Source organism: Dermacentor andersoni, chromosome 2 (assembly GCF_023375885.2).
Source record: "Dermacentor andersoni chromosome 2, qqDerAnde1_hic_scaffold, whole genome shotgun sequence".
Lineage (NCBI taxonomy): Eukaryota > Metazoa > Arthropoda > Arachnida > Ixodida > Ixodidae > Dermacentor > Dermacentor andersoni.
In genome coordinates this window covers 247,160,484-247,185,377 of record NC_092815.1, presented here as the reverse complement: position 1 = coordinate 247,185,377, position 24,894 = coordinate 247,160,484, and the positions used below count along the sequence as shown (strand labels likewise).

At 49.5% G+C, this 24,894-nt stretch overlaps 1 protein-coding gene across 1 annotated transcript in view; it reads right to left on the bottom strand.

Annotated features, from left to right (window-relative positions):
* LOC126539705 (arylsulfatase B-like) overlaps positions 1–24,595 on the bottom strand; it is a 48,546-nt gene extending 23,951 nt beyond the window's left edge. The window contains exons 1-2 of the mRNA XM_072286235.1: positions 24,419–24,595; positions 16,218–16,344 (exon numbers count right to left, since the gene is read on the bottom strand). Coding sequence (XP_072142336.1) covers positions 16,218–16,344; positions 24,419–24,595 — 304 coding nt within the window. The remainder of the gene's footprint in view (positions 1–16,217; positions 16,345–24,418) is intronic.
* Between the last annotated feature and the right edge of the window lie 299 nt (positions 24,596–24,894).

Here is a 24,894-nt window from a genome sequence, read left to right as displayed (position 1 = left end):
ACCACTATCGTTTAATCCCTCGCATCACAATACGAAAGTGGAATTCTCACAGGCCTGGCACGGCATGTTGTGAGGGAAGAGCTCCAGAGGTTACAAGCAAGCAGCGGGACACAAGCTGAATATGACAATAATTAATGATGTCGTTCGTGACGAGAGCCAGCATACGATACAATCGCTCATCCTATCAAGCCGAGCCGCCCCCCCCCCCCCCCCTTAATCACTTATACCGAATCGGTGCCAGCGCCCACTTCAGAGCATATTCAGCCAGACGGGTGTTTGCTCCGCTCTTTGAGAATTTCTTATGGAATACAACCAAACGTTCTGTTAAAATTGTGTAGTCTTTGTGTGCTTTCAAATTGGTGATTATTCATTCGACCTGCGGTTACTGAACTTATTTTAACAGATAATTTCACCTTCTACAGCACTACGTCCATAGACGTTCTCAAAATTTAGGATTCATTGTAAATTAAAACAATGAATCCATTTCTGGGCGGAGGTGATTCCCCACATTGGGCTGGAGCCGCATGCTCGACAGACAACAAGAACAACACGCCTGTTCAGGTGCCTTTCGCTGCTATTGAACTTCTCTTTCGTCTTCTCTCCCTACAATACAAAGCATATTTGCGGCCGTAAGAAGCTAAACCTTTCGAAGCTGTCCATGGACTAGGCGTCATCTGACTAACAGTGCCAAGCAATGCAAGCACTCACAAGATGATGCCATCTTTTATCGAAGCTTCCTACAAGTCTCCGCCTCAAAGAATGGAGACCACCAATGTGGCAGCGTGGTCTGTTATAAGAACGCCCGAAGCCCAAAACAAAAGGAACGAGGAAAGCATGGTATGTTGCCACTGTCTTTTTTTTTTGGGGGGGGGGGGGGGGGGGGGGGGGACAGTTATAAGTTGATACCATTTTCCATTAAAGCCCTTTGCAACGCACCGTTGCGTGCGATGTATTTCCGCTTTGCGAAGTATACTTTACTGCGAAATAGCAATAACAAATTGTCCAACTTATTGCCGTGACTCAGCGGATTACCAGTAACCGCCATATCAAACATTGTTTTCACTGTCCGCTGGAAATGTGCCAGTTTGTACGAACAGGCCTGTGGTGGGAGTGCCAACACTTCGTAGGGGAGCGGCCCCGTTTTCTAGGATGGTTTAACCACATAAGATGGTTCAACCAACCAGTCCAATTCAGTATAGCCCTTTCCTTTTAGTTTCGGACTAAGACCGCCGCTTAACGCCCCTAGCTGGGTTGGAGGCAATCTCAGACGCGCTACCTGTGTTCTTTTTCATATTGCTTTCGCATTGTTGGATGGTGAAATAAGCGCGAGTTTACAAACGCCTTCATAAAAGGTTCACTCTCTTAGTCATTTTGATGTCCGTCGGAGACGCTAGTGTACAGCGCTGTTGGTCATATGAATCTAAATTATATTCCGAGAACTTCATAACTGGTATGCGAACTTTTAAATTATCGACATAAATGCTCGGTCTACAATAGAGGCTGTAATAATAAATATCCGTGCGATTCCTTTCCAAGAAGGTAGGTGTTATGGTTCCTATTATTCCGAGTTCAATAAAAATCACGCTACATCTGAAAAACTACTTCGGCAGTAGACATTTTCATAGAGAGTGAACACCGCCCTGAAACGTGGTTTCAACGAATGATCGATGCTGCACGCATACAAGGTATCAAAGGGTAGTAAGCAACGGAGACGGACGGAAGGCAATGCTCTTGGCTTCCACTTCTGCCAGGAGGTCATGTCTGCTTTGTCTGCGGAAGCGATTGAGCAAAAGGAGTCATGCGACACACCCACAAATAGTGCATGAAAACACTTTTGAAGATCTGCCTGTTTTCCTGTCGAAGTCAGGCTTCGTAAATAAAGTGCGAGGAGGTTTTCCGCGAAAATTGCGACGCGTTCAAGACGATCGTCGTAGATGTCGACTCTCAACCATAACCTTCACTAGCGCGGGCTAGCTTGGGGCACGTATTGAATTCAAAACCGCTGAAAAGAATGGAGCAAAGCAAGAAGATGGACGAGAAAACGCTGAACTGTAACCACGGTGTAAAATATACAGGCGAGCCGATCCTCAAGAAAGCGACTGACTTGGCCGGCCCTCGACCCTTGGTCGTCGTCGGCGACTTCAACGCACCGTACGGAATCTGGGGTTACATCTACGACACTACCAAGGAGCGCAACCTGTGGCAAGTTTCCAACGAGATGGACCTCACTGTGGTCACTGACAAGGATTTTCCTACGCGCACCGGCAACTCTGTCACCTCAACCGGGACTCGGCACCCGACCTCGCCTTCGTCAGGAGCGTCGAGGACGTGGGCTGGGAGAACAACGGCATGGAGTTCGGCAGCGACCACTACATTCTCGAGACCAACTGCAAGGTGTCTCAGAGTAGGGTCAGGGAATTCACGTACAGTGATTGGGACAATTTTTGCAAGATTCGCGAAGACCCCGGAGACCCAGGGCAACCACCACCTTCGAAGAATGGTGCGAAGGCATCCGCAACGACGCTTCCGCGGCCACCAAGAAAGTGGAAGCCAATCTCGACGTCGAGCGAATGGACAACAGACTCGCCCACCTGATAGAGGCCAAAAATGCCCTTCTCCGCCGATGGAAGGGTCAAAGGCTCAACTGCAGACTCCGAAAGAAGATCTTGGAGCTCAACAAGGTCATCGATGACCCCTGCAAATCACTATGCCAGCAGCAGTGGGACAAGCTCTGCGACTCCATAGACGGACAGGTGCGCAACGGCAAGTCCTGGGGTATGCTGAGGCACCTTCTCGACGAAAGCTGCTCCAAGTCAAATCAGAGGCATACGTTGACCCGGGCCCTTCACGAAGCCGCCAGTTCTTACACGGTCGATGGACTCGTCTCAAAACTCATACAGAAGTACCTGCCCGTCCGTCGCGACGGGGATCCCGCGACCCAACTTCCGCTCTACCGAAGCCCTCCTCGCCCTGAGCTGGATGAAACTTCTCCGCTGCCGAGGTCAGACAGGCCATCTTCATGCACAACCGCATGTCCGCGCCAGTTACGGAAGGAGTCATCAACAGAATGTTGAGAAACCTCGACGACCCGCCGATCGGCTTTCTGCCCGACAAGATCAGCAAGTGCTGGAAGAGCGGCGTTGTTCCTGCAGAATGGAAGGTGGCCTACACGGTGCCATTCCCAAGCCTAACAAGGCCCAGAACATCAAGAAACTCTGGCCGATTTCTCTAACCTCCTGCTTCGGCAAGGTCATGGAGCTCGTCGTTCTCAACAGGCTCAACGGGCACCTCGAAGAGAACGAGGTTCACACGTAGAACATGATCTGCTTCCACGCCTGACTCTCGACGCAGGATGCCATGAAACTAATCAAGCTTCAGATCGTGGAAGGCCCTTCCAGAAACGTCAAGGTTCTGCTTTGTCTGGGCCTCGAGGAGTCTTTCGACAACGTGCTCCACACCTTCATCGTAAAGACCATTTCAGACCTAGGTCTCGGTTCCAGATTCCACAGCTACGTCTGCTCTTTTCTAACGGACAGGAAGGCCAGGCCTCGCATTGAAGACTTCCGCTCCGAACATGTGCCCCTCGGAGGGCGGGGCGCTCCTCAGGGCGCCGTCATCTCCCCCACACTGTTTAACGTCTGTATGATTGGTCTTTCCGAGAGGTTAGCACGCGTCCAGGACGCCAAGCACACTATCTACACCGACAACATCATCTGGTGCTCCGGTGGCTGCGAGGGCAGAGTCGAAGAAGTCTTGCAAGAGGCGATCGACGTGATCGAGGAGTATCTCCGCCCCACTGGACTTAGATGCTCCCCCGCCAACTCGGAACTTTTGCTTTACAGAAAGGAGAAGGGAGGCAGACCCAAAGATTGGAAGCCAGTCTCCGAAAGCAGCATCAGCCTTTTTGAGGACAGAACACAGAAATAATGCATACAGGACAGACACCGAAACACACAATTGAGGAGGAGGAACAGGGCCCAATGTAGTAGAAATGACATCAATTAACAGACTAAAGCCCCAAGCACACGTACACGTTGGCACGCGTCCACTCGCGCCGCGCTCACTCGACGTCACGTTGCGCCCGACGGAGGAAGAGGGCGCGCACCCAAACGATGCACGACTTGCCGCGCGTTTCGTCGCGGCGGCGCAGTGTTGCTAGGTTCCTGTGTTGAAGGCAGCCCAGCCTTCGCTTAACGGTTACATTAAGCAGTGTGCTAAACATGGCAATAAAACATAAGTTTTAACTTACAATTTGTTTTATATTTTACAAATTATATTCAGGACTCCTAGTGGTTCAGTCAACTCACATGCGACTTAACACCGAATATTGTGAACTAGGTGAAAGCTGCAGGAGCGTCGGCATAGCATCACTCGCGTGCTATGTGCTCTACGCGTGCTAGATGCTGTGTCAGTTCCCGAACTTCGGCGATGAACATTTCATTCTTAAAGCAGCCGTTACGGCTGAAGACAGCGGCAGCCAGCATAAAATACCAGTACCCGCGCGGAACTACGATCACAACGCACGCAGCATGCCCGGGCTTGCCTGCGCGCCGCGCGAAGAACGTTTCCGGAAGTCACGTTGGCTCGCCGTGGTCACGTGAAGCGCGTCGGGCGGGTGACGCGGGCGGGAGCTTCTGGCGCAGGCGTTAGAACCTAGCACTGCAAGGTCTCCACGCCGCCGCGCGTCGACACGCGATGCAGCCTCCGCGCCCGACGCCGTACGCAATCAGACGCGGTGCGGCGCGTACGGCCGCGCGCCTGCGCGTACGTCTGGTTTAGACTCTAGATGGGCTAGTTGGTTGCTGGCTTGATGTAACATGGTTATAACGGCGAATTTTGAGGATATTCCACAGAAAGAATGCACGCAGGACAGACGCCGACGTCTGTCCTGTGTGCATTCTTTGTGTCCTGTCCTTAAGGCGCGCCGTTATAAGCATGTTACATCGACCCAGCAACCAACTTGCTCATCTAAGTCTGTTAATCATCATGCTCTCTGGCAGGTGCGAGTGGCCACTGTCTGAGTGATACGCGGCAGCCATCTTTTATTCTTTTCGGAACAAGGCAGCCTGCGGCTATTTAGAAAAAAAATATAAGCTTCGTTCGGCATATTAGAGCATGTTTAACGCGTGCACGTCACATTGACGCGGTAAGTTTTCGCGGTTTTGTGACGTCGTGGGACAGGCAAGTGAAGTGGGTGCAGCCAGATAACTTTTGACGAATAGCCGAGGGCTAACGGCGAAAAAGCGTCGAATGAGAAATAACTTTTTCTTTTGTTCGCTCCAATCATGCATAATTAGTGTGCACACGTCCTATCAGATGGCGAGCTATGGCGATTTTCGTGACGTCCCGTGACAGACAGGCGAAGTGGGGGTGATATAAAATGTTTGGACCAATCACGGAAGGCTGATTGCAGAATTGGAATAGAAAACTTTGGAATAGCTTTACGTTATAGAGCCCCTGTACAAGGTGATTGCATATAATTTCGTATCAAGCACCACTAACGAAACCGCATATCTGCACAAACATACAAAAACTCGAGCTATTTATCAAGACGATTATCGGAAAGCGTGGTAACCACATGCAGTGCCTTTCTTTGGTATGCTGTACGCTTCTCAGCTTTCGCGTCTTCTTTTATTTGCATGCTTTCCTAGGTACCTGGAATAAATTATTGTATTGCTGATATCTAGAACGCACCCGTTATCTTTGCAGTGCAGCGCCGGGTTGCTCTATACTCCAGTTTTTAAGGAATTCGCGTGCTCTCCTATAGCGTATAACGTATCGAACGGCTATTTCTATGCAGAACCTGCCGCTTGGTAGCGGGACGTCGTAACTACATCAGTGACACATGAAGCGTACTCTCTCTGATACTTGTTTGTGGAAGGAAACTTTGCACAAACTGCTGTTTATCTTTCATCCATACGTGCTCGCAGACATTTTTTGTTATTATGGCAATACAGCACAGATTATCGATGTATCTGCACCTCCAAGTAAATGGACATGTTTACTGCACTGCAGGTACAATATGAACAGCGGCTTTAGTCTCGCCATTCAGTCTCGAAATCATTACCCAGGAACGCCCTTTCTCACGCTGAGTTTAAACATATCTGACACCAAAAAGAGCCCTGATAGTACTCGTAGCGTACTACAGTCCAAGTAACGGTGCAGTAAGTGGGTGGACGTGTTCCGACGTCCAGATTGCTAGCAACATTGCGGCAGAACCCACTTCAGGATGACTGTGGGCGGTAATCTGATTAGCATGCAGCCAGTATCGGCACACCGTATTACCGAAGCCTGCCGACGCGTTTATTGAGGTGGTCGTTCTCAGGCTTCCTAGTTTCTAGTGCATTCGACATACACTGCCTCCAGTATCGGCCCATTTTGCTGACACTCGCTTCCCTAGGTAAACCATGAGCCTGTCGGCATGACGACGGCGCAGGGACGACGATGGAATTACCAATGCGAAAGAAATGATATCACTAGAATGAGGAAGACGCTATCATGATCACAGCCTGACGAAAATGCGCTAACAATTCTTAAATGATGACGATGGCATAACGACGACAGCCTGACGGCGAGAGCGTCAGGAGGCCAATGGGATGACAAACCACGATGGCATGACAACTGTATCACAAATGCTTTATGACAAAGAAGAAACCACAAAGCGTTCTCACGGCAACTGCATGACGAAGTTCGACTGGCGATGATGGAACGACCGCGACGCCATGGCGACAGTGGTATGAGAACGAATGCATGACGACGACTCTCTGATGACGACACAGTTGACATGACAACTGCGGCATAATCACGATTGAATGACGACAAAATGATTGCGATAGACAGAGATAAAAGGGATCCGAAAGGCAAGGAAACCAACCAGAAGAGATTCTGATTGGCTGCCCCGTACTGTGGTAGGGGTAATAAAAATTAAATACGGAAAGAATAGTGGAGAGGAATTACAGGAACTGAGAATGTCCATGGAACGACGAAGGTGGTATGACGATCTTGAAGTAGTGACAATGGGATTACGTTTGTGAAATGATGACGATCATAAGACGACAGAGTAAAGACGAAGGCATGACAACAGTGGTACGACGACGATGGCATGACGACGAGGGCATGACAAAAGTCGGGTGACGAAGTTAAAAAATAAATTATAGGGTTTTACGTGCCGAAAGCACGATCTGATTATGCGGCACGCCGTAGTGGGTGACTTCGGAATAATATGTACCACGAAGGGTTATAAGTACACGGGTGTTTTCGCATTTCGCCCTCATTAAAATGCGGCCGCCGAGGTCGGGATTCGATTCCGCGACCTCGTGATTAGCTGCACAACACCGTAGCCTCTAAGCGACCACGGCCGGCGTGACGAAGTTATAATAACGATGGTGCAAGGACCACGATGTTGTCCTGACAAAGGTATGATAAGGAATACAAGGCGACCACTGTACGATGACGACGAAATGAGGACAAGGGCATAACGACGATGGCGTGACGACGACGGCATGGCGAGAAGCGAATTACGAAGCTGAGTGACGAGATTGGCACGACCACGACAACATCACGACGACGCTATGACAACAAATGCATAACGACTGTACGACGACAATGTCGTGACAACGACGGCTTGAAAAGAGTCGGGTGTCGAATGACGACGATGCAATGACCATGGTGGCATTACGACTACGAGCACATACCTAGTAACACAAGCAATTAGACAACATGAGATACGGGACCTACGTAAAAGGCTTGACGACTATCCCATGACGAGAGTCAGATGAAGTTGGAGCAACGGCGATGGAATCACTGTGACTGCGTCATGATGACATGATGACAACGAGTGCCTCACAAGAGTATGACAAGCATGGTATGACGACGACGGCATGACCAGATACGCATGACGAAGCTTGAAACAACGAAGCAACGACCACGGTATCATCACGAGCACATACCAATTGGCCCACGCTATTCAACAACTTGCGACACGGGGTCAGCGTAAAAGGAAAGGAGACGATGTCATGACGATAGTTGGATGACGAAGTTGCAGTGACGACGATGGAGTGACCACGAGGACGTCACAGCGACATCATGACAATGAAAGCCTAACATGTGTATGATGAGGAAACATGATGAGAACTACATAACCAGACTCGTATAACTAAGTTGGAGGCCACGAAGGAGCGACCACGACATCGTCATGAGCACATACCATCGGTCCAAGCTACTCAACAACTTGGGACACTTGGACGGCGTCGAAGGCTAGGCTTGACGGCATGCCAAGAGTAGAATGAGGAAGCGCGATTGAATGACCGCGACGGCATCACAACGAAAGCATGACAACGTATGTCTAACGAGCGTGTGACAAGGATGGCTTGAGGACGGAGGCATAAAGAAAGTCGCATGACGTAACTGGAAACGACGAAGCAGGCGACCCCGAGCACATACCTGGTGGCTCAAGCTATTAGATTACTTGAGCGAATGGATCGGTGACAACGACAGCATGACGAAATTCTGATAATCAAGTTCCAGTGGCGATGATAAAATGACCACGGCGATATCATGACAATCCATGGTACGACAACGAATGCATCTTGATTACATGACGAAGATGACGTGACGACGGTGTCATGAAGGGAGACGGATGACGAAGCTTGAATAACGACAATGTAACGACCATGACGACATCACGACCATGCACATACTTTGTGACAGAAGCCATTACCGACCTTGGGCTAGTTGGCAGCGCTGGATTAGGGGCGGGGGGGGGAGGCTAAGGGGGCTGCAGCTCAGGGCCTCACCTCGGACAGTAGGCGAAGGGGGCCCATTTATTCTAACCTGCTTAGTATATGGAACCATGGGCAACGGAACTTCGAGCGACATGTATGAAGTGAGAAAACCAGAACGAGCAGACGGGGCCCCCCACCTAATCTAACAGCATGCGTTTAGCCTAATCATTTGGGGAGAGCTTGTCCTGCTGCAAAAACAGGAATCCCCCGCCACCCCGGCGGAGCCCTCTTTCTTACGAAGCGAGGTGCGTTTGCTTGGAAGAGTTTTCGTGGTTTCCTGTCAGTCCGTCTGTCCAGTGCTGTCTGAAGAGGAGGGGCAAGGAGGAAACACCTAAAACATGTAATGTGGAATGAAGACATAATCTCCCTTGCCCCTCGTCACCACCACGCCACCCTCCACCTCTCAAATTGTTCAGCCGCTGTCCTTCTCATAGAAAGGATGTGCTGCAGTACCCAACAGTGCCTCCCATACGACTTTTCTTTACCGTGACGGTAATTTCGGCGGGGGAGGATGAGTCCGATAGCAGATGATGATGAGTCTGATGGCAGAGTCTAGGCAGGAAAGGAAAGAAGACGTCACACGTGCTTTTGTCCGCGTACCGTGGGGCATAGAATGTTCACTGTTCAGGCTAGGGTTGTGGAAAAGTGAAGGAGGAAGTTGGAGAGCTGGACACAAAGGCGTGTCTCCAGGGCCCATTCCTGCCTAGTGGCTGCGCACCCTCGCGCGCGCTCGACGGAAAAAGTAGGTCAGACTGGTCGCCGAACTTTCCAGAAAGAAGTAGAAAAAGATGACTCAGAGGCGACGGAGTGCGTGTAACTTCACCCGCGCTAGCAGTCGCCCTCTCCCCTTCGTTCTCGCGCTCGGCGTCGACGGGGCGCAAGAAAAATCAAGAGCCGCCCAGAACAGACGATTGCTCCTAGCCAATAGGAAGACGAGACCGCAACGGGAGAATGAGTAAGTTTGTACGGAGAAGGAGGGAATTTGTACAAGGAACTCTATGCGTATGTGAACGCCTGCTTTTGCGCTAGTAACAGAGAGACACGGCGCGCACCTATAAAAGGAAGCTGATCGTGGGCTGCAATTCAGCCCCGAGCCGTCGGTTAAGCTTGCATAAGCCCGCCCACTAAGGAGCTCCCGAGGGAGACACCACTCTCGGCCAGCCACGCACCATACAAGCAGCGTGCGCCAGTCATCGGGACGGTCACCGTTGGACACCTGCGGTCGCGTCGGACTGACGAAGTGCCCGGTAAACAATTAGCATCCGTTCATGCGAAAGGTCTCGGTCGGAAGCATCAAAGTGGTGCGTCTAAACGAAAGGCGAAGTTAGAAAGAGAAGAGTGTGAGAAGAAGCTACCAAAGATGACAAAGTACCTACTGAATGCAGCTTCCGCGGAGCAGTATGATCGCTCTACCCAGAGTCCGTGTCAAACTCCGAATAGTACCGACTGTGCTTCTGTAGAGAACTTTCCAACTCCATCACCACGGTTTCCTGGCAAGAAGCAAGGTTTGACTCATCTTGGTTGTCTGGATCCTGTAAAAACGGTGACAACCTCGGTCGTCCATATTTCTGAGCAACCGACGCTAACCGAGCCCTGTCCTATTCCCGAGTCAGCAACGTCTATGCTACTTGGCCAGGCCCCTGCCACAGAGCCCCAGGTGTCCGGTCCGCCACGTACGATTTCTACTACTGCTGATCAACAGGTGCCAAACCTCCCCAATGAGCCTCCTTCTACTGACGAGCGCAAGGAAACAACATTCCAAGACCCGACTCACTTCTTTCCTGTTAGTTTGGCTTCAAATAATCATGTTCCCACCCACAAAGTGCGCCTCGAGAGGACGAATGAGACGGCTTCTCGTTGCGGCAACAGAGAAGTACAGACACCCCCGCAGCAAGAGGTACGTTGCGAGATTCTCTGAAGGGACCCTGCAAAGTGACCGGACGTTATTACTGACAGCTTTCCGAGTGTATGCGTTGAGAAAGGGCCATTGTCTTTTAAAAATCGTGCAGAAAATTTTCCGTTTTCCGAAAGGCAATACAAAACTCAGAAACGCTATATGTCACCTCATCTTTTCGTGCGAACGGCTGTAAATGGAGAGGCGTACGAGCGACACTGGTTAATGTACTCGGAGTCCAAAGGTTCCGTTTGCTGTTTCATGTGCAAGCTATTTTCGATTTCAAGCAACCCCAGTGCTTTCTCCACGCACGGCTTTTCTGATTCGAAAAGAGCAGAAGAAAAGGTTTGCGCACATTAAAATAGCGTCGAGCACCGGAACTACGTGGCAGCATGGCTCGCCCGCTCTAACTCGAGCAGCACAATTGACAAGGAGCTGGTTAAAGATCTTGTCACTGAGACCGCTTACTGGACAGAGGTGTTGAAGCGCGTATTCGTTGTAGTTCAGCTTCTAGCTGAGCCCAACCTAGCGTTTAGGGGCTGTGAGGAGATTTTTGGTTCACCGAGAAATGGCAATTATATGGGAGTGCTAGAGTCCATTGCCAAGTATGATCGCTTTCTAGAGGAGCACATCAAACGCTACGGGGGCAAAGGAAACGGTCACCCATCGTATCTGTCAAAAACCATTTGTGATAAATTTATCGATCATATGGCAAATGCTCTACAAGGAACGTCTCGTTGACGAAGTGAAACGCGCAAAATACTTCTCTTTAACTGTTGATTCGACTCCACACCTTACTGACGTTGACCAGCTGTCAGTTGTTTTACGATACTATTTAAATGGGAAAGTGTGCGAACGCTTTCTTGGATTTGTTCCAATTGAATCCCATACCGGCTTGTATCCTTTTGATACCATGTTGTCCCTGTTTACGACCAATGGCATCTCAATTGATGATTGTAGGGGCCAAGCTTATGATAATGCGAGTAATATGTCCGGAAAATACAAAGGACTGCGAGCTCCAATCAAACACCTGAACGAATTGCCAGTCTACGTCCCGTGTGCTGGTCATTCACTGAACTTGGCGCGTGTAGCGTTGACAGTTGCCTTGAGGCAGTGAAATTTTTCACTGTAATTCAGAGACTATGTGTGTTCTTTGCCGCCTCACCTAAGCGATGGAGGCACCTTTTGGACAGCTTGGGTGGAACTGGCCAGCAGCTTCTTTTGAAAAGTCTCTCTGAGACCAGGTGGTCAAGACACGCTGAATCCTGTAAGGCCATTCTGAAAAATTTTTATGCAGTCTTGTGTTGCCTTGATGCTACATCAAAGAACAAGGAAGAAAACGCTGACACTAGGAACGAAGCGCACTGTCTCTTCAAGAAAATGACAAAACTAGAGACTGCATTCATGGCGATTTTCTGGAGTGAAATCTTGGAGCACTTTGACAAAACGAGCGTAGCACTTCAGAAGCCAGGCCTAGACATTTCAACTGCTGTAGACCTCCTGAGCTCTCTAGAAGGCTTTGTTAATTATTTGCGACCTCTCTTTGATACCTTCGAAGAGAGAGCACACACGCTAAGTACCAATCAATGTCATCAGGATGAGGGCAAACGCATCGTTTTGAGTAATCACCCGGACGGAAAAAGCGATAGTGCGCTACAAGGTAGAAAAATGTTTATTGTAGAGACCTACAATGTTGTACTTGACAGTCTATGCACTGCTTTGCGAGTGCGGAAGGCTGCCTACACTGAACTCTGCGAAAGGTTCAGATTCTTAAAACTGCTGACAGAAGTTGGGAGCGAGGCCTCTCTAGCACAGCAGGCTGAGAAGTTGGTGAAAAACTACAAAAATGATTTGGAGCGAGCATTTTCCGCTGAAATCGTCCAGTTTGCGAACTTTCTGCACAACTCTTTGTGCCAGGACACGAGTCCCCTGGAAATAATGAAGTTGCTGCACGAAAGAAAGCTTATTGATGTGTCTCCGAACCTTTCCATTGCTTTGCGAATGTACTTAAGCATACCCTTGGCAAACTGTGGGACTGAACGATCGTTTTCCAAGTTGTCGCTGATAAAAACTCGCCTTCGTTCGAGCCTGCTTGACGACAAGGTGAACTCGCTTGCTATCATGTCCATTGAAAGTGACCTCCTCCGCGATCTATCCGTCGAACAGACTATATCTGATTTCGCCAAAGCGAAGGCGCGAAAGATGCCATTTTAACGCGAAAGATGCCATTTTAAAAGAGGACTGTTTGCGCTGTACATGAATAGTTTCAATAAGTTCGTTGTGTCGCCTCCCAGCCACCACGTTGCCAATGAAACGCTGAGCTGTGTAATTCCAGATATGCAAATCTTCGTTGTTCGTCTCTTCTTTGTTCTGCTTGTGATATTTAGCGTGCTTATAAAGAACTGTATTTTTGTTGTTTTTGATAGTGCCACGTTATTTGATGCCGTCCTTGCTTGTCTTACCTTTAACGAACATATTTTCAAATAATGTGTTGTAATTACAGTTAGTAATTTTCATCTGCGTTCTAGTGCATTTTTATAATGTTTGTATTGCCTTAAGTATTGTATATGTCTATTGCATATTTATAGAGTAACGTGATAATGATTACTACAGTCTGATGCTTGAATTTTAATAATGTTTTGGATACAACCATGCGCCTCCTCACGGGATTAAACTTAGTGATGCAAACAAAGCCTAGCTTCAGAAGGATCGACATATGAGCTGTGTTGTCTTTTCTACGTTCTTGTTCGTCTTGAGTGCACTAAACTTTTCCTTAAAGCCTAGCTATTGCTGAAAACATAATGCACATTAATCACAATGTGAACATATGTGTTGGTGTTTACAAAAGCACGCGTTTCAAGCAAGTCTTTTTTGTTTTCTTTATAATAATAACAATAATAATAAGGCCGTCGATCGCACTTCGTTCTTTCTAATTTGGTGGAATTAAAATGAAACAAGGAATATTTCCAGTAGCGTAGCAGGCAACAGGGGGGAAGGGGGGGAGGGGTCAGTATAGGGAAAGGGGGCCTGCATGCGCATTAGCCCAGAGCCCCCATTTTTCTTAATCCGGCCCTTCTAGTTGGTCGGCCTAAAGAGCGTGACGACGGCGCCATGACGAAAGCCTGATGACCAATCTGTGATGCCTATCATGCAACGGCGACGGCAGCATCACGACTACGAGCACATTCCTTCTTGTGGCAGCTGGTAGGCAACTTGAGCCACTGAGTTGGATTAAGACAGACAGACAGACAGACAGACAGGCAGACAGACAGACAGACAGACAGACAGACAGACAGACGGACAGACGGACAGACGGACAGACGGACAGACAGACAGACAGACAGACAGACAGACAGACAGACAGATGGACAGACGGACAGACGGACAGACAGACAGACAGACAGACAGACAGACTCAAAAGGCCCAAGGTAGGCGAAATTGCTAATTGCATTAAATACGTACGCTTGGTCTGTGAATGTTTCCAGGAAGAAAATTCTCTGTGCATCCAATGAAACACCAGATATATACAGTTCTGACAGCAGGTTCCCATCTCGTCTCTAATGGACTCTTTGCTTTGTATAAATACAGGGACGCTGTTAGCCTCTCGGTGTTCGGCATGTTTCGTGTCCGTCCACGAACAAAAATTATCATCATCAGCAATGGCGCGTACCCTCTACGCAAACAAAAATGCAATGGCTCATCCCACTCCTAATGCAGATGCTACAAGCACTCAGCAAAGTGAAGCGACCAGTGTATACATTCATTGGAATCATGCATACAACGTACAGAACAGCGTACGTTTCAATGAAGAACAAGCTAAAAATTGACTGACGATTACGCTTCTTGACAATGCGATCTTTGAGCGCAGCTGCTGCCCTATTTCAACGACAGGCAACCGCATACAGAACACGCAGTGCCGAACGTAGGCGGTTCTGCGTTTCGGATTGGGCAGCACACGCCGCGAACCGCCGCTACAGAGTCGGCGCTCCGGCGACGCGCCGTCTTATAATGGGTCACCGCCGCGCAGAGGGGGAAATTATCAATTATTATTTAATGTTTCTTCTGAGCTGGGATGAGGAAACCGATGAAGAACGGAGGTATTGAGTAAAGGTCACACATTCATTCACTCACAAACAATGTCACCGCGCAAGGTTGGGGTGGGAAGTAGAAGTAAGGGGACGAAACGCCGTAACTGCCTTTCGAGTCACCGCAACGGCACTACGCCAGGTAAGGGGAGGTATAGGGCAAGAGTGGAGGCGGGAGAAGGGCAGCCAGGCGAAAGCACTGCCAGAGGCGACAAATGCCACTGAGGAACGCGCCCCACAAACGGGGAAGCGAGAGACACGGCTGAGAGCAGTACAGCCACGCGACGCGCAGACGGAGGAGCGGGGAGCCGTAGATCACAGGCGAGGCGGCAAGGAGCGCCCGCCACCGGCACCGCGGCAGTGCCGCGACAGCGATAGAAGTGACGGCGAAGGTGGAGTGGATGGTAGCGGCAAGAGTCATCGCAACGGCGCTCTGCGGAGGAAGGGGGCGAGAGGATAGATGGGAACACATGATCCGGCCTTGATCTGCCCACCCTGTCACAGAACTCAAAGGTAGAAAACTCACGCCGCAAGACTCGCGCCGCGTGCGAGAGATGGCAGCAGGAGCGCGCGCAGGTAGAGCAACGCGCGGATGATGACCTTGGTTACGACGAGGCACGACGGTGAGGCCAAGGGCGACGCGAAGCGCGTGAACGGGCGCCACAGAGCTGCACTCTAAAACAAGCACCTATCATCACCAGCAATCGCTCATATCTCCTTAAGCAAACAAAAATGCAATGACTCGTACCACCGTAAGGCAAAGGCTACAAAGCACTCAGAAATGTGAAGCGAACGTTGCATACATTAAGTGAAATTACCAATACAGCGCACAGAAAAGCATATGTTTCACTAAAGAACAAGCTGGAAACAAGCATCCGAACCATTAGTAACGCATCACATACCGCCCTCAGAAGTTGTAGTGGTAGTTTTACAACAGCTTCGCTGGGCACCGACTTTCGCAGTGCAGGTATGTCGAGTCAAATTTTTACTTTTACTAAGAGCGAATTCTAACGTAACAAGGCGCACATGTGAAATAACTGGGGACCTATAATAGTCAAGAAACTGCACAAATACAGGAAAACAGCGTGAACATACAAGACACCACTGTAACCTTAAGCTGCATTCCGCGTTCTCGAGCTGTTTCTTCCCCGGACAAGCAACCAATAAAATAACTGATATGACCAGCGTTGTGTCCTGTATACATAATGCTGCTAGGTAGAACAATCGCTTGCAAGGGTTGAGAAACGTAACTGATGGAAATTTCAACGAATTTCTGCTTTTTCCTATACAGTTTAGTTCGCACTCAGCGCTAGCCCTGTTCGGCCTGTTTTCCAAGGTTGTCTTCATATCATCAAGGCTACGTGAATTTCTCTTAATATTAGAGTGCCACACAAGAGCAAGACTGAATCACACCGCAAATGTTTCTGTCGTCGCCTACCTGGCGTTGTTACTCACCCGCAAACAGTGTCCTGTTTCTGTCACCAATGTATGGGAACTTCGCAAGGTTCTTCTCCGGCGCATCTGTCGTCAGGTTGACTGACTGTCCGTGCGCAGCCAGAGTGCTCAAGTACATGAACATAGGCTGCGAAGACAGAGAAACACGGGAAGTACTGAGTTAACTTTAACAGGGGCCATATTTTTAATCTCGGCTACAGTCAGAACCCCGATACCACTGCTGTCCACCCTGTCATAGGACTCAAAGGCACAATGTTAGAAAACTCACACCAGTCCTCCAGCATCAAAGCTTTTTCCGCGAAGTATGCTTTGTACGAAAAAGCTATATAAGCTCTTCGTTGCGGCGATAAAAGAATTTCCAATTTATTGTTCATTTTCTAATGCTAAGCCATGATGCTAGTTTACGATGCTTTGAGTTGCAACGGTGAAGCGGCGGGGGTTGATCACTGCATCTCAAGAACACAGCTATGCCTTGCCCCTGGATCACAGCATGCTGTGCATTCATCGCAAAATGGGGAACTGTTTTTGGAACTGTTGTTCTTTTTAGTGCATGGTAGTCCCCGCAAGGTCTCTAGTCCCCAATTTCCTTAGAGACCATATGTCGTGGTGACGCCCAGTCGCAGGAACTAGATCGCGCGATGTCACGGGCATGTGCTCGAACTCCGCTCACGCGGTTTTTAGTTTTTCAGGCGCCAGGCGACGTAGACACAAATGCGCGGGGGGCCGCTTGTTATCGTATGGTGGCGTACATCGTGTTGCGCAGGTTGCGTCCAATCTGGTGGTCTAGTGAGGCTCAGGAATTGACGAAGCAGAGCGGCGACAGGTCAGTCGGGGACAGTGGTCAGTCGTGCAATGACAGGCCCATGAGTAGAGGCGATGCCTGCGACTCACATATGAAGAAGAAGAAGACCGAAAAGACAAGAAAAGGAGGGGGGGGAAGAAGAGAAGCAAGTAGTCAAGATGGATTCCTGTAAATAAATTAGTGTATTTTAACTCGTACTTTATATTTGGCGCAGCTGGTCATGTGGCTTGGAGCAACGTTGCAAAGAACAGATGGACAGGCGACCATGAGGACATACCACCTAGATGGCGAAGACCCAGTGCTTCAGGAATCAGCAACTTCATCGGAACTGCTTCGCATCATCACTGAGAAGAGTCAACTGAGCGAAGCGGCCCTCGTCGGGAAAGGTGCGGTAGGCACCGATGCTTCTATGTCTGAATTTGAGATTATGTTTCCAGGACATTCAGGGATACCCGAGACTGAGCACAAAATAATACCTTGTCGCAAGCGCTATTGCAGCAGCAGACAACGCAGTATGAGCAACAGCGACTGATTCTGGAAGCAGTTTGCGACTCACTAAGAGCACAGAAACCACATAGAGAACAGATTAGGCCTGATAGTTTCGATGGGGTGTCCAATGCAGCCAACTTGTGACTAAAATTTTCTGAGTCCGCATGTGCGCAAAACCACTGGACGTCATTAGATGAGAAAGTGTATGACATGCTCCGTTTTGTACCTGCCAATGCCAGAAAATGGTGGGACATGTGAATCGCAAGCCAATGCCGTGATTCATGGCACAAATGGAAAGATAGTTTTTTTTTCGCTTTTGAGCGAACTGCGGTTGAAAGTTGGGACGAGGCAATAGGTTTCTGACACAGAGAAAGGACAGTCATAGATTATTTTTTCGAGAATAGATGATTACCTAACATCGCCGACTCTAGTTTACTGTACCCTGAAATCCTTCCGCTGATAATTCAAAACATGCCTAACGAATGGCAACGAGAGGTTCATCTACGCCATCCAACCTCCACGGATGATTTACTTGCTTCCTTTAAGAATGTGTCCAGCGATTGTCTGATTGATGGTCCCATCGAAAGGCATAGTACTCTACGACTGAGTATTGACGCACATGGCGAAACGGTAGAAAATTTCAATACCGAGACCGACCATAGTGAAAAGATAGAAAATGTATACCTTTTGAAACGAAATCTTGTATTTGTTAAGATGATGGTAAATGGAAAATGTGTGGACTCCCTGGCTGGTACTGCAGCATACGTATGCCTGGTGAATCAGGAACTTGTCCAACCGAGCAAGGTTTATGAAGGAGAAATAGTTAGTGTTCAAAGCTATGATGGAAAAACAAGAAGGTTGCAACACTGGAGAGAAGTAGATGTTGGATTTGGTGGACATGACCTGAAAGTAGATGCCCTTGTCATGCAGGGTGTTGACTACGTGTTTGTTTTACCCAGACCTGATATGAAGCGATTCAAGATGAATATTTCTTGGAGAGACAAAGTGACAATCGACGGATCATTTAAGCCTAAGTTGTGTGGAATTGAAAATTCACATCGAAGAATTAGAAATGCTGGGGAGATACTTACAAATTTTTCCGAACTTATTTGTGTTGAGACATACCCATCACCAGCAGATGTACTCGAGGTACCGTTTAAGCTTCTTGACGTCACAGTAGTGCATAAAAAGCTGTACAAGAAGAAGATCAGGCTAAGGGATGAAGTTGACCAAATGTTAAATGCGGGTATTACAAGGCCTTCAGCATCCACCTTCGCGTCACCATCCCCCACAGTACCGAAAGACGATGGCTCATTTCGCGTTTGCACAGATTACCGGCAGATAAATGGACAGACCGATTTGTTTCCTTTTCCCATGTCCCGAATATACGAGACCTTCAATGAAACTGGAGGATCAAATTTTTTCTCTCGCATCGTCCTCTGTAAAAGATACAGGCAGGTGCCACTGCAAGAAGATTACAAGCAGTACACTGCTTTTTTTAACGCCTTTCGATGTGTACGAGTACAACCACTTACCATTCGGTTGGAAGAATTCTGGAGCTTAGTTTCAGAAATTATCAATGGCATTCTTGATGAGTTCCTGGGAAAGTATTGTAACGTATACATTGATGACATCATCGTATACTCACGTACAAGAGAAGGACATGAAAAACACCTTTCATGCGTGTTAGATGCCCTCAGCAAGTCAAAGTTGAAAATTAACAAGACCTAGAGTGAATTTTTCAGACGAATGTTGTCTTTTTAGGAAGAGTTTTTGGCGGTAAAGCTAAAACAACAAAAGAGGACTTTGTACAAAGGATTAAGAAGCTCCTCAGGCCATATGACATACACACACTCCGTGTTTCCTTGGAATCGCCGGTCGTTTCCATGCGTTCATTAGGGATTGCACTAGAAAGACACGATGCCTCACTAAGCTGACGCAAAGGGAAGTGCCATTTATGTAAAGTGAAGAGTGCAAAAAACCGTACCATACCTTATTGAAGCTATATGGCCGGATCCTGTTGGCTGCGCCAAATATTAAGTACGCGTTTCGATACACTCCTTTATTTACAGGGAGCTGTCGTGACCACTTCCCTCTCTTCTTCCCCCTTCTTGTTCTTGTCTCTTCAGTCTTCTTTTTCTTCGTCGCCGGAACATCACATGACATATGAGTCACACTGTCGAGAAATTGTCGACGCTTGACATTAACCACGAGGTCATGGCTCCGATGATTGCACGGCGGATGTCGGCAACAAGAAATACCCAACGGAAAGCTCGGCGTAATCTCAACTTCAGGACGAGCGATCGCTGTGTGTAGGTAGGAATTCTTGTGCCATTTACCACCTGAAGGTAAGAAGTTGGTGGCTATTTACGATCCGTGCGCTGCTCTGGGACGATAGTGACTTCAACGCGCGGGTCGACCAGGAACTGCTGTCCTGTGGCACGCTCGCAGAGGTAGAACAGGCCACTTGCACTTTGGGCCGGAGCACTCACCGCGTCTGGAGGTAGGACGGACCGTTCCCGTGCCACGAGTGGACGCGCAGACAGTGGCGCCCATCCCTCCGAAACATCCCGCGCAAATCTCCCGGGCCCTCTCCTGTGGTGGCCGGACCCACTGAGTCTGAATGAGCGATATGCCTTCGCGCGGGCGGAAAGGCGCGAAAAACTTGAAGATTTATTAAACAACTCCATGAAGTATCCACAAGCGGACACACACATGAAGCGAAGAGAGACGGTACTATGGAGGCGTGCACAGACGCACTCTCTCTTGTCCCCACATTTCCAACACTACATACAAGGTTTGCCTGGTAAACCTGCTTGCATGGCATGTGGCGGCTTCCCGGATAATGCTCACATTCTGTGGGATTGTCCGGCGGGCCGTCTCGCTATTCAGGCTAGCCTTGCCAAACTCGCACCCACCCGTACACCTACGACACTTGAGGAGTGGCTGGCGGACTCCTCCTCCTACTACGTATGTGCCATGATCGAGCTCATCACGACGCTCGGCTTGGCAGACAACTAGAACAAAGCGGGCGAACCTGGACCGGGGTTCTTGAATAAAGTTTATTCTCTCTCTCTCTCTCTCTCTCTCCGAAACAGCTATGGCACCAGCACACTCCGGGTGGAGTAGGAGAGCGTGCACGGGAGGCAGGTGTGCAGCGAGACATGCTCCTGCGCCGTCGACGATTCTGAAAAGGCAAACCGCACCGATGTTCTGCGACGCAGACAGTGCGCTCAAGGCGGTCGCAGAGGCTGTCAAGCGACAACGGAGTGGCGGAGGAGCTCGACGATGACTGGTTCCTCGCATGTAGGAGGAACTGGGTGTTGAACGGAGGTGAGAGCCGAGATTCATGATGCAATAACATTCGTCGCCTTGTCGGCCAAACAAACAAGGTTGGGCAGGCTGACGCTACCATCAGCGGTAACGACCATCTGTACGTCCTTTGGCAGGCTCTGCAGGAACTGGCGTAGAAATCTGTGTTAGCCGCACTCAGGCCCACCAACGAACGCAAGGGCCGAAAATGTTGCGACTGCCGATGATCTCTAGCAGATCTGCATACGTCTCGTCTGGCGGGACTGTGTCATTTCTGATTTTTCGAAAGAGGTCCCAGTCCACATACTCGTATCTCGCGGGTGGTCTGGGTTTGACACGCAACAGAATTTCAAGTATGTAATGGTCACTGCCTAGCCCCTCCTGGAGGTTGTCCCACGTGCCTTCGATACCTCGGAGGAAGGTGAGATCGGGGGTCGTATCTCGACTGACCGAATTACCGGATCTGGTGGGGAGCCTTGGGTCTGTGACGAGTATTAAGCCGAGCTCTGCAGCGTTGAAGGCTAAGCAACCAAAGAAATCATCACGGATCTTGAAGTTCCTAAAATGGACTCGAGACTCGCTCACCTTCTGGAAGCCAAACACGCCCTCTCAGCAAGGTGGAAGACCCAAAAGCTTAATCGTAGACTAAGATCCAAAATCGCGCTTCTTAACAAGGAGATTGAAACCTATTCGGCCCAGCTCGCGCGGCAGCAATGGGATGAGACGTGTACCGAAACGGACGGGCGTATGCGAAGAGGTAGCAAATGGAGCTTATTGAAAAGTCTTCTCAACGATAAACAGTCTAAGGTCACCCTTAACCTTGCAACGGATAGGCTCATTAAGAAGCAAATTGCAATCGGTCTCACCGACATCGAATTAGCCAACAACTTAGCTCATACTTATCTCCCCCTCGCTAAAGATGCGGATCGCCCGGTAGAGCGTGTGAACTACATGGGATTCTCGGCACCTGATCTAGACGAACCTTTCACCGTGTCAGAGATCAGACACGTTCTCTTCAATCTAAACGGCAGGTCAGCCCCGGGACCTGATGGAATCACGAACAAACTTCTCAGGAACTTAGATGATAGGGCAATCGAGATAGTCACGGCCAAAATAAATGAGGTATGGAAAAGTGGACAGGTCCCGATAGAATGGCGTACCGCAAAAGTGGTACTCATACCCAAACCAGGAAAACCCCCACATATAAATAATCTGCGGCCTATATCCCTTACATCATGCATCGCCAAGGTTGCGGAGCACGCGATACATAACAGGATAACCGAACATATTGAAAACAAGGAGCTCTTTAGACACAACCTAATTGGCTTTAGACAGGCGTTGTCCACACAGGACGCTATGCTTTTGCTTAAGAAAGCAATCTTTGATAACCCTACTCGCGACGTGAGAGGGATCCTCGCACTGGACCTCTCCAAGGCCTTCGACAGGGTCACGCATAAACACATACTGACGGAGATTTCGTCTCTCAACCTGGGCCAGCGGTTTCATGATTACACCAGATCTTTCCTCGCGGATCGCAAGGCACACCTCCGATTAGGCATGGTCACAGGAGGACCCTACGATCTAGGCACCTGCGGCACCCCGCAGGGCTCGGTCCTGTCCCCACTCTTATTTAATATAGCCGTGCACAAGCTCTCCACTCGCCTCGCTGCAATCCCAAACGTTGGTCACGCCATTTATGCGGATGATATCATGATCTGGGCACCGGGCGGATCGCTAGCCATGCTCGAACACTCGTTACAGAGCGCGTTGGAGGCTACTGAAGACTTTCTTTCAAACACGGGCCTTGAACTCTCCCCCGCTAAATCAGAGCTATTGTTATACCGCCAGTCCAGACAGGGGGTCAGAAACCTTGCGCCTCTGGAAACTCTGCTGATAGAAATTCGAGCTAAAAATGGGCATCCTATACCGAGGATGGACTCGGTGAAAATTCTAGGTATCCTCATTAATGCCAAGGGCTGTAACTCGACGGCCCTCAACAGGCTCACTGGACAGGCTAGTAATGTCCTAAGACTTGTAGCCCGCGTCTCAAATCGAAGCGGCGGTCTCAAAGAGGACAATTTGCTCAGAGCCTATCAAGCATTCTTCTTGAGTCATGTTATCTACATCGCACCGTACCTTAATTGGGGTAAAGCGGAAAAGGCCAAGCTCGACTCCCTAATCAGAACCGGCCTCAAGCCCGTGCTCGGCCTTCCGCAGTCCACAAGCACTGAGAAGCTGCTGGAGCTAGGACTCCATAACACCATCGATGAGCTAATAGAAGCTCACACAGCGGCTCAGATAATGAGACTTTCATCCACTAAGCCAGGGATTAAGATTTTAGAAGAAGCAGGAATCCAACCCAGACATGAACCGGCGACCAAAGTTAGCTTGACCCGGGAAACCAGAGCTCGCATCATGGTTGAGCCCGTTCCGCGAAACATCCACCCAGTGCATAACGAGGGTAGGAGATTGGCGAGAGCCAAGTCCATCCTTAAAAAGATAAATCAGAAGAAACTAGATGCCCTCTTTGTCGATGCTGCCAGATATGACAGTGGGGATAAGTTCGCTGTCTCGGTGGTAGACGCGGCAGGCAACCTGGTCAATGCAGCCTCTGTTTATACGAAGTTTGCCCATGTGGCGGAGGAAGCGGCGATCGCTCTGGCTTTTCACAGCTCAAAAGTTCCCGCTATCATCTTCTCGGACTCGCGCACGGCGGTGAGATCCTTCTCGTCCGCTATCGTATCGGAACAGGCGAACAGTATTTTGCTTAAAGCACTTCAAAAGACTAGGGCGAGCAGCGAAACATACCACATCTCGTGGTTCCCAGCCCATCTAGATAGCTCAGTTAACCCGCTTGGATGTAATCCTAACGAGCAGGCCCACCGGAGAGCGCGTGATTTCACGTACCGCGCTGTCGCGGGTAGCCAGGCTCGTAACGAGGTCAACATCCACAAAGATCCATTATGTACTTTCCATGAAATTGTTTCCCATTATCGACTGGGCAGGAGGACATTTCCACCCCCTCACCCTAAATTGAACAAACCTCAGGCTAGCACACTCAGACTTCTGCAAACCCGTTCGTATCCCTCTCCTCGGTCTCTTAACAGGATAGATCCTGCCCACTCACAGTCGTGCCCCAAATGTGGTCATGACTCATGCTCTTTTGAACACATGCTCTGGCTGTGCCCAGCCCTTAACGCCTCTCCACCCATCACGAAAGAACAATGGCAGGAATCGCTCAAGAGCAGCAATCTCCACATGCAACTCCAGGCTGTCCAGAGGGCCCACGACATTGCGGCGGAACTTCATCTCCCGGTCCCATCGTGGGTGGCGCCACCGACTTGATCTTCGGGAGCCTTCGGTTTTAGCTCCCCAAGATCTCAGTCCCTCAGGACTCAAATAAAGTTCTTGTCATGTCATGCCGATGATCTCTGGTTTCTTCTGTGGAGAATAACTGTTGTAGACTACTGCGTGACGACGGCGCCGTGCGCTGTAGCATTTGATATCGTCATATTGCGTTGCCGAAAGCGGTGCAGACCAGATATCGTTAACCTAGGCTATGGCAGCTGGGGACAGCGCATAGGCGACCAAGTGGTACTTGTGCATGCAGCTGGGCGCGAATGCCGCACACGGCAAAGTTAGAGTCTGCCTGGAAGAACCATGTTGCCGGGCTCTGTTCCCAAAACGCCGGCAGTCGAACGGTGACAAAGGCAACTTCAGTGGGGTCGATAGTGCGTTGACCCTTCGCGGGCTGTGTTGGCTGCTCGGTCGACATGGTCCCACAAAACCCAGAGGAAACGTTCGGGTCCCCACACTACGGAGCCTTGGGTGGAGCGGGGCATGGAGAAGGTACGCCAAGCCGAAACGAAAACTACATTTTTACGGCTGCGTCAGTAGCTGCGTGGAGAGCCGGCGAACCATAGCGCGAGCGCATGAAGCGCCAGCCACTGCGTCTCTGCTGCTGCGACGATGACGCTGCCTTGAACGAAGTGCAGCCGCTACACGACCACAACAATACAAAGCGTGATCAGGCATGAAGATGCACGGCGAGTCCGCACCCTGTTTTCATTTCAT